Here is a 10,746-nt window from a genome sequence, read left to right as displayed (position 1 = left end):
GTGGAAACTTTGGCAAGGTTTATTAGGCAGCAGGTCACATGATTGGTAAATTTAGTGTCTATAAAACGAAGTAGGCTAAACTCGTGAGCACAATGCTTTTTCGTCTAAATACATTGGAGTTCCAAAGTTTGGGTTGGATTTTTAAGGAAGTCTCTTCTGCTCACCAAGATTGCATTTATTGGACCAAAATACAGAAGAAGAAAAATTGTAATATTGTGAAATTACAACTGTTTTCTATTTTCATATATTCTAAAATGTCATGTATGAATAAATGGCTTAATGCCAGTCACACAAACCCCTAGAAGTGCTCAATAATCATTCCTTATTGTCAATTTTGGAAACAGTTGCACTGCTTAATATTTTGCTGGAAAAAACGGAGATAGCAGACAATTTGTTCCCAATTTTTTTTTTCTGATAGGATGACACTACATGGGATGAGGACCAATTAAAACAACTTTTTATAGCCTTTGTGACAACTAGCTCTGATCTCCCTTAAATATGCAACAGAAAATCAATCAATCAATATACAACATGTTATTGAATGAATCAAAAAATTTAACAGATTTTCAGTGCATTAAAGTTATACAAACACATTTGAACATAATGGCCCAGTTTCACAGACAAAGCTTAGATTAAGTCAGGATTTGGCCTTATTTTAATTAGGGCATTTAAGTAGTTTTTATAAACATGCCTTAGAAAAATCATTACTGGTGTGCATCTCGAGACTAAACAATGACACTGACATACTTTAAGATATATCAGTGCTAGTTGCTTTCAGTTAAAACAGCTCAAACATGCATTTTAGTCGGGAGATAGAGCAACCATTGACTACCATAGTATTTTTTCCCTACTATGGTAGTCAATAATTGCTCTATCTATCTGCTTGGTTACAAACATTCTTCAAAATAGCTTCTTTTGTGTTCAGCAGAACAAAGAAACTCATGCAGGTTTGGAACAACTTGAGGGTGAGTAAATGATGACAGAATTTTCATTTTTGGGTGAACTATCCCTTTAAGCCTTTTCTGTGAAACCGGGGGAATACTTATGTTTAAATTATTTACATGGATTTTCATTTTAATACAACGATTAATTAAATATAATTGATATTCAATTGCTATTCTTAAAAAGCCAGAACAAGAAAATAAGTCATTACATCTCTGTAGGCAAAAATTTATTGACCAGCTCAAACATCATGGGGCAAGCCTTTTACTTTTCAAGATTATTTTTGCTTGTAAAGAGTAATATAGCTATTTTATGTTATATAGTTGTTACTAATTAACTTGTGCCTTGTTTAGTCTTTTCATAGTTAAGTGCAACCAGAAATTTCAAAGTACTTTGAAACAAAAAAACCAGTGAAACCCCAGTGATATTGTTACCTCAAGGCAAAGACATAATTTTATGAAAACAAACATAATTTTATGAAAAACAGCTAAAAACTTCCACTTCTCCCATAAAATATGACACTTAAGGCAAATCTCTTGTAAGAATTGGCATCCACTGGAACAAAATGACACTTTACAATAAAATGTATAAACCTTTATAATTTGGCTCCTTATTTCAGTCTGAGTTGATGTCAGAGAGCAACAGCAATGGAGCAAGTGATTATGTGGTTTTGAAACAGAAAGACAATGAAGTTCTGTACTCAGCTTTACATAATTAATGAGAGGAATCATATTCCCATTAAAAACATTAGTGGTAATAGCAAATTACACTAGCACCATTAAATAATTAATAAACGGAGTAAAGCACCAAAAACTTTGGTCCCAAAAGTAAGAGGCATTTGATGATATACAAAGTCTACTCTTTTTTTTCATTCAATTAAATAGTATAAAAAGCTATGAAATAGAGCATTTTCATGATGCAAAAAAGTTTCAGTGCAAGCAAGCCTAGTGCATATATAACAGCTTCCAGTAAAACATTTTTAGTGTAAGCTAATTTCATCTGAAAAGAGGTACATCCTCAGCCAAATCATGCTTTTATAAAGTGCAAGGCCGCACAAAAATGCAGTTAAAAACAATCTATGAAATTCTTTTTTCTTCCCTCCCAAACTAGCTTCTCTCAAATCGAATCTATCATTTTCCTCTCTCATTTCAAGAACACCACTGCTGACAGTCATCAAAGGTCAACAGTGCAAACCTGTTGTCCAAAGCATTATCAGAAGATGTCATTCCTCTACTTATGTTGCCCCTCCCTCCTCCCCTACTGCCCCTCCCTCCTCCCCCATTGCTCCTCCCTCTCCCTTCATTGCCCCGTCCTCTCCCCCCATGGCCCCTCCCTCTTTGCTGTTCCTGTCTTTGCCCCCCTCCTCTACTCTTGCTCGCTGCTGCTGATACTGCAGGACCTGTCAACGCCTCTAGCAGGATGGAGTAGAGCTGCCAAGCAACAGAGTCCCCTGCAAGCAGAGACTCACACTGGTGACCCCCTCTTATGGCAGCCTCAAGACCATGCAGCAGAGTACCACTGAAAATCCTTTGAGAAAGAGAGAGAGAGAGAAATAATATATTATAATATTTTTATAGTAAATCTGACAAATCAAAAAGGTACTGATTAGGGGTGTAACAATATATTGTGTCACAATATATCGCAATAGAAAAATGCAACAATATGTATCGTGGATGGTGACAATCTATATTGTGTATAATTCATTCAAAAATCACTGTGAGGAAATAATTTTTTTGTTTTAGTGTCAGTACTACATTAAACTACTATATATAATGTTGAATATAATATATAATAATGCAATGGGGGAATATTTGTGTGTCCTGATAATGCCAAATGTCTGTTACCAGTAAAAAAGGGGCCAACATTATTTTAAATATATCTAGTCAGTGACAGAGTGCAAGCATATTAGTCTAAAATAATTCTGTATTTTCAGCTTCATGAATATTTTTATTCTGGTGGTGTCACGCATTGGATTTCCACCCCCAATGTAATACCAAACTTAGCATTTTAATCAACAGTAGCTTTTTTTTGTTAACCTTTTACCATATGTCTAGGAGTATCGCAATAATATCTTATCGTGAGTTCAGTATTGTGATGTGTATCGAATCGTTACAATGAGGGTATTGTTACATCCCTAGTACTGATATTATCAATGTGATAATCACAATGTGAAAGATTACATTCAAATATTATTATAACTTTACAGTAATACTTTTCAATTAGGTCTCATTTATTAACATGAACGAATGCATTAACTAACAAACTAACAGTGAGCTATTTATTTTTGCAGCATTTATTAACCTTTGATAATATTAATGAATCATAATGTTTATGTTCATGTTATTGTGAAGTGTTAACAACATTACTAAAAAAGTAATATAAAAATGTTATTGTAAATATTATAATTGTATTACCATTACATTACATTTACATTTATGCATTTGGCAGACGCTTTTATCCAAAGCGACTTACAGTGCCCTTATTACATTATACGTGTTTGTTTTGAATAACACACACACAGATATTTTTTATATTATGGATGGATGCACTTTTTTGAACTTCAAAATCAGGAGTGCCATTCACTACCAGAGCCAGGATATTTTATAATATAACTGAGTGTGTTCGTCTCAAAGAAGATATCATATACACCTAGGATTGCTTGAGGGTGAGTAAACCATGGGATAAAGGGCCAAATTGTTATGGCAAGTCGACTCGGTCAGAGTATCTCTGGGACAGCAAGGTTTGAGGGTTGCTCCCGATCAGCAGTGGTGAGAATTTATCAACAGTGGTCCAAGGAGGGACAAACCACAAACCGGGAACAGGGAGCTGGGCGCCCAAGGCTCAATGATGCACAAAAGGGCAACGAAGGCTATCCCGTCTTGTACAGGCCAACAGATGGTCACCAGTCACACAGAATTGTGAAATGATGGTTACGGGAGGAATGTGTCAGCATACAGTGCATCGCATTCTGCTGCGTATGGGGCTGCATAGCCGTAGACCAATCACAGTGGCTTTGACGACGAAAGCACCTACAATGAGCATGCAAGCATCGGAACTAAACCTTGGAACAGTGGAAGAAGGTAGCCTGGTCCGTTGAGTCCGTTTTCTTTTACGTCACATGGACGGCATGTACATGTGCACTGTGGGACGATGACAAGCCGATGGAGGGAGTGTGATGCTCTGGGTAATGTTCTGCTGGGAAACCCTGTGTGGCAAGCAGGGCAAGGCCGATAGAGTCGTGGGAATGGAACGAGGCCGGTGAAGTGATTTCGACGTCTCCTGTGTGCCACACTGGCCTTGATTGTCTCACAGAGGATCTCCAGTTGGATAAAAGGAGTGACGACAATGAAGGACGAGAGGACCAGGCATGGACTTTACGTGTTTTATTTATGTTTGTGCGTCATTCGTCCGTGAGGGGCTGCCGCTTTATTTTCGTTTAGTGCAATTACAGTTTGTTGATTGTTCGCCGGTTCCCTGAACAACTGACTTTGCTATACCCTGGGTCTGACCATTCATGTTGGCATAAAGTTGACATGTGCCACCTACCTAAACATTGATGCAGACCAGGTACACCCTTTCATGACAATGGTGTTCCCTGGTGGAAGAATACCCTCTTTCAGCAGGATGATGCATCCTGCTACACTGCACACCTTTTTCAGGAATGGTTTGAGGAATATGATGAAGAGTTCAAGGTGTTGCCCTGGCCTTTTCCCCAGATCTCAATCCAATTGAGCATCTATGGGGTGCGCTAGACCAAAAAGTTTGATCTACGACGGCTCCACCTCGCAACCTACAGAACTTGAAGGATCTGCTGTAGCGATCGACCGATATATCAGAGAGCGTGCCCCTCCTCCGGCCGTGCGCGCGCACACTCTCAGTCTTCAAACTGTCTTGCTGTCCCTCCCTCGCGCATATTAATCAAAATCAATTGAGAATTGACACGATGGTAAAAGGTCGGAAGACAGAAGTTTCACGTGCAGCATTGGGAGATTTTTTCCTGAATTACCGCTGGTGTTGCTCTACAAGAGATTAAGTTAAGTGCACTTAGGCATTAAATGACTAGGTTGTAAATAGTTTTAAAATTAAGTATAGTACAGTCAGTGTGCACTTTATTATGCTGCTTGCTTGTTGCTACTGTGTGCAATAGTGTAATTATTTATTTATGCTTAAATATTTATTTGCAGAATTTTAATTATGCTTAAATATTTATTTTCAGAATTTATTTTGACCACTGAACTCACCACTTTTTTTTCTTGTTCTCTCACACCTGTTTTTACTATTTGTTAAATATAGTTTTTTTTAGCTCAAATAATGTTCCTTATTTTAATTTGAGACTTGTTATCATCATGATCATTGTGTCATTTTTATGATGTAAATTGAGGGAGCAAAAGCAGTATCGACTCCAAATATCAGCTCAAGAAAACCAGCGGCCCGTATCGGTCATCGGCTAAGGCTGATGAAAAAAAATCGGTATCGGCATTGGCACTAAAAAAATCCATATCGGTCTATTCCTAATCTGCTGCTAACGTCTTGTTACCTGATGCCACAGGACATCTCTGTTTTGGCATGTGGAGGACCAACAGCTTATTAGTCATAATGTTTAGTCTCATCTGTGTATATATAAATACAAGCATATGCATGTATGCGAGTTGTCCACAATATTACATACAAATATGAATAAAATATTCCCCTGAATGATGTACTCTTTTTATGGTAAACCTGATGAATAGAAGATGATTTAATCGAAACAGCAAGATAAAATATTTCACTGGGATCATTTATGGCTATACCATACCAGGCACATTGAGGTTCAGGTAGTGGGAAACACAGTAACTGGTTCAGGAACATCGCCACCCACATGCAGGACTGCCATTGGCTGAGACAATGGGCCACAACCAGATCTAGGCCCCTCCTTTGTCCTGGACTGACTCTCAGCTGAGATAATCGCTGACAAACAGAAGCAGAAGCTTTGCTGCCAAACAGTGGGTCTGTATGATAGAGAGAGCAAGAGTGGCCCAAGGTGATTAAAACTAAAGTCGTAAAGTTGATAAGCAAGTAAAGTTAATTCACATTATTATAACTGACACATGAAGACAATGCATTTTTTAAAATTGATGTTGATATTTTGTCTACATCTCAAACCACACATCTGAGACAGATGTTGAGGAAAAAAGGGATCAGTGATACCATTAGGATGGGCGCTTCTCCAGCTGAGTTCCCCATAAACCATTCCCAGCAATATGGCCTGAAATAGAGGGTGACTGGGCTTTGGTTTACAGTTTTTCATCCAAAAATACGTCACACACACTGGAAGGCAAAGGTGAGGGGGTAACGGCTGTAAAACGTGGCCCATCACACCTAGTGTTCCCAACAACACCTGCAGCTTCACTTGTGCAGATGCCTAAAATAAAAACAAAACAAATTTGAGATTGGACAATTGGAGGAACATCAAACAACAGACAAACTTTAAAGGGATAGTTCACCCAAAAATGAAAATTACCCCATGAATTACTCACCCTCAAGCCATCCTAGGTGTATATATGACATTATTCTTTCAGACGAATACAATCGGAGTTACATTAAAATATATCCTCCTGGCTAATCCAACATGCATGTGCGAGGCGTTACGCTTTCTTCACAAGTTGAACACGGAAGGCGGTCTGGCGGAAGCAAGATATTTACTTTATAAAGTTTTAAATATGGATATTTTTCTTTCAAAAACGCATTGCTACGCTTCAGAAGGCCTTTATTAACCCCCTGGAGCTGTGTGGGATTACTTTTATAATGGATGGATGCACTTTTTTTGGCATCAATTTTTGGGTTCCCATTCACTGCCATTATAAAGCTTGGATTATTGGATTATTATAGGATGTATTTGTTGGAAAGAAGAATGTCATGATGACTTGAGGGTGAGTAAATCATGGGGTAATTTTCATTTTAGGGAGAACTATCCCTTTAAAGTACATTTACGTGAAGTAATAGTTTCTCACCTTGTCAATAGCTGTAAGATTGAGCTGTAACACAGAGCAGTTGGGTCGCTCAACCTCCACTGTGTTTTTCTTGAGGTTCAGTTCATGTCTGTCATACTCATAAACACATTGTATGTCACACTGTTGTCCTCCTTTACCCTGAGATTGTCTGTTTAGGCCTCCTCTTCCCCCTCCTCTTCCTCTCTGGCTGACTGCATGTGGCGTCTGACTGCCCTCTCTTGACTTTTCAAGCAACAGGCTGTAGATGGTCTTTCGGATATTCAATGAGGTTGTATGACTGCTAGGCAGGTTACTATTCTCCACCTGCGCAACCAGCAGAACCTTCTGGAGTACGAGCACATCCAAGACAAAAGAGGACAGCTTACCTGAAGCTACCATCTTTAAAAGCCACTCGGGCTGATAAACCAGTGCCGCTGGAAGCCCGTGGGCATCTGGAAGTGCAGGTTGAGGACTTGAGAAGTATTGAGCCAAACTGCTATTATGAGGAAGCTGGTAGTCCTGCATTCCTGCAGAGAGCTGAGTGCGCAGTTTTCCTGTCTGTTGTCCACCCAGAATCTCCAGAACTTCCTCCAGAGCATGTACTAGGCTGGTAAACTGAGACAGCCAGAGCAAAAAGCCCCCGATTCGAGGACTGGAACTACGTCCGGTCTTCCGACCAGATGGAGCTCTTTCCAACTCCACGCGGCTGAAAAAAATCTCCGTTATTTTGGCAGGTGTGTAGTCGTTCCCAGTGATGACAGCAAATAGAGGGAGAAGCTGCTTGTTCATGTGGTTGAAATGTGAGCAGAAGCGGGTCACGGTGAAATGCTGGGCAGGGATGTAGCGTTCTGTGGCCTTACCGCTGACGTTGTTCCATTGGAAGAAGGAAAATGGAAGGTAGCCACCTTTCAGGTCGAAGATGTAGAAGTCACTGTCGTTGGTCAGAACTGGACATCCCCAGTGTTTGGCAAGAGAGGCTATCTCAAAATCAGCTTCGGAAATGCATTGCACTAAGGGCACGCCAAGCTCGGAAAGGACCTGTTTAAAGACATCACGTGCAAGGAGAGGGAGAACGCAACCGTGAGATCCTCGGGAAAGAGCGTGAGCCTCTCGGATCTTGCTTTGGATTCGCTCCTGCAGCGTTTTGAACTTCTTGTCCGTCTGGTCCATTCCGCCATCTAGCACGACGAACGGCTGCACACCGCACTCTGAAAGTGCTGCAAAAAATTGTCGAACCAACACCGCAAACATGTCGTAGTCTCCACCCCGTGCTTGATCCAATCCAGAATTGAAATACAATCGAAAATACAAGCTACACCCATCAATCACAAGGCGGCAGTCTCGCAGTTTCATATCTGTGAAGAATTGACGATTTCCTTCCACAAAACTTGTAAGTCCATGAACCCCCATGATGTGACAAAAATGCTGCAAGCAAAACAAAACATGTTGTTAATTAACTAACCAACGAAATGGGACAGTGCATTTAAATGTATTCCCTCAATACTGAAGGATCTATTGATTCCTAATAGTAACCTGTGTGTGTAGCTTCAAAACAGTGACATGAATCGGTCTGTTTTTTTATTTATTTATAATCATAATCAATAAAGAGAATGTCTCCATTCAAGGTTTTCAAGTTCACAGGATGATGTTGTGAAGCAGTAAATTTCCACAGATTTTGCTTTGATATAAGAACACTTGTTGGATTGTTGCTGGATAGACAAAAACTAGTAGGGATAAAGTAGGGATAAAGTTCAGAAAAAAAAGTCTGAGCATTGAAACATATGCCACAAAGAATATTCAGTAAAACCCTGTTATTTGCTTTTTATCATCATCACTTGGTCTCCTCCTTCAGACATCCTCCATCAACCCCTTTAGGCTTTTGTTAACTATTGAGTATCAGACAAAACGGATATCTTTTGACGGGATCTGGTAAAAAGACAGGATCTAATTATATTTCTGGTGTGGAGATTTAATCACAATAACATTTTGGTGTAGTTGGCAGAATGTTGGTATGATCTAACATTACATGTGACTTCAGTCAAAACATTACAACCTTTATAATGTTTAGCCTACATTCCCTAATATTGCAGAATGCATACATATATTACATAGCCTAATTTACCTGAATTCCACCAAAACAATATAACAGAAATATAAATTAAATAAAAAATCATAATGTCATAAAGATAAAGTGGATATCAACTAAAGTATTCATTTTGTATATCAATAAACTGCATGGATCAATAAATGTGCATTTACATCGTAAGACAATTTATTGCATTTATTTTGTAATTCAGACATTTTAAGTCTCAACGTCTATTAAGTTTTTGTGTGTGTGTGTGTGTGTGTGTGTGTGTGTGAATTGTTCTCTAATTCACTGTAAGTAACTAAGTTGAATACTTCAAACTAACCATGTTTTTGCTGACATAACATGCTTATTCTTGTAAATGAATATGCTTTCACTGCGTTAACGGCAAAAAATATATTTATGTTTTAATGCCAATTTTTGACAGGTTTAGAGATACTCAGTTTTAACTGTGTATGTACTACGACGTGACTACATTGTGTCTGTCTGCACAGTTTTTTATAAATAAAAAATGGTGCAGTCTATTTTATGAAACAAGCACCAGTGCAATATCTAAATAGCGCATGAGTATTATTTCCCCAGTATAAGGGTTTAATCAAATATCTCGTATCTTTTTATTTTACTCACCAGCGTGCAGTCATATATTACGCCGTTTAGATCCGCTTCGTGTTTTGTTTTTCTGGGCGAGACAGCGCACTAGCGCCACCTATTGCAATGGATATATAAATGGCTGACAGAAAGAGGGCGATATCTTATATCGAAGTTATTTAATCTTAAACTATGAAAAGTCCTGCAAATCTGTTAACGTAATTTAATTCATGAATAAAATACAGTAAAAACCATAACGTTTAATATTTATTTTTAGAGAGGGATTATTGGTGAAAAAACGGTCAATTTCATACAAACCTATCATGTCTTCAGAACACGTAGATTATGTTTCACCTACTGTATACTTTTACGAATAAAAGTACACGTTTTATTACTTTTCTTTCCTCCAACATCCTCTTTCAATGTATCAAGACACCAAGAAGGGGTTGGCACCACTAGAGGAGAGTAAGTTAGCCCTCTGTTAAAAGGGCAGATATTTTAACTTAAATTTTAACAGTAGATTGAAACAATGAACAATAAATGCCTCTTTCACTGAATACAAATTCATTTTGCATGTGTACTTAAAAAAAATAGCCTTTTCTGTTTAGAATTTATAGACAAATAAATTTAGATGTAAGTACATCAGTATTCATTTGATGGAAATTGGTTAGCGTAAGTAACAATATGGATCTATGAACAGCGTTAATAAGAAGGGACGTTGCATCCATCCAATGTCGCTACATAAAGTGATTTACATATTTATGCTGTTGTTTATTTTTATCATAATGTTTTTTGAAGAGGCACTACTCTTACCTCGTAAAAGAAAAACACAACAAATCTCCACTAAACCCGCTTGAATTTAACTTGTGTACAGTTTTGCCACATCCTTTGGCGAACGCACAGCGGGTCATCGAACACTTCCGGTGGCTTCTCCGCCTGACGGCATAGACATAGCATGCGTCTCAATCAGCTCCCTGGTTCAGTAGTCAGGGCACTGATCAGGACATAAGTCAATGGGCTGACTCCCTGATCAGTGCACTGACTACTGAACTAGGGAGCTGATTGAGACGCACCCATCAAGGGCGGACGGCATAACGAAATGAGCAATCCAATCCAGTTATTACAGATCAGTGGTTGGAACGGCCCGAGTAAACGATGATT

The 10,746-nt window shown here is 38.6% G+C and overlaps 1 protein-coding gene across 2 annotated transcripts; it reads right to left on the bottom strand.

The window, feature by feature from the left end:
* Nucleotides 1-161: 161 nt before the first annotated feature.
* aste1b (asteroid homolog 1b) lies at nucleotides 162-10,519 on the bottom strand. 2 transcript variants are annotated; one of them, XM_079828516.1, is made up of 5 exons: nucleotides 10,399-10,519; nucleotides 6,933-8,336; nucleotides 6,130-6,343; nucleotides 5,738-5,930; nucleotides 162-2,469 (listed from the first exon to the last, which is right to left on the bottom strand). In XM_079828516.1, the coding sequence occupies exons 2-5, from the start codon at nucleotides 8,319-8,321 to the stop codon at nucleotides 2,091-2,093; spliced, it is 2,175 nt and encodes a 724-aa protein (XP_079684642.1). In that variant the 5' UTR covers nucleotides 8,322-8,336; nucleotides 10,399-10,519; the 3' UTR covers nucleotides 162-2,090. The 2 variants fall into 2 exon arrangements, with proteins under 2 accessions (XP_079684642.1, XP_079684641.1); XM_079828515.1 differs by lacking the exon at nucleotides 10,399-10,519 and adding an exon at nucleotides 9,625-9,672.
* Nucleotides 10,520-10,746: the final 227 nt, after the last annotated feature.

The sequence above is a fragment of the Gobio gobio genome (assembly GCF_949357685.1).
Source record: "Gobio gobio genome assembly, chromosome: 11".
NCBI classification, from domain to species: domain Eukaryota; kingdom Metazoa; phylum Chordata; class Actinopteri; order Cypriniformes; family Gobionidae; genus Gobio; species Gobio gobio.
This window is presented reverse-complemented; position numbering and strand designations above follow the sequence as displayed.

Bases quoted from the DNA above. Each gene is read 5' to 3' on its own strand.
- aste1b (XM_079828516.1), bottom strand. From the start codon at position 8,321: ATGGGGGTTCATGGACTTACAAGTTTTGTGGAAGGAAATCGTCAATTC. The intron at 5,931-6,129 runs GTATCACTGATC...TCTATCATACAG, and splicing joins GAGAAGCGCCCATCCTAATG to ACCCACTGTTTGGCAGCAAA. The intron at 2,470-5,737 runs GTATGGTATAGC...TCTTTCTCAAAG, and splicing joins CCTGAACCTCAATGTGCCTG to GATTTTCAGTGGTACTCTGC.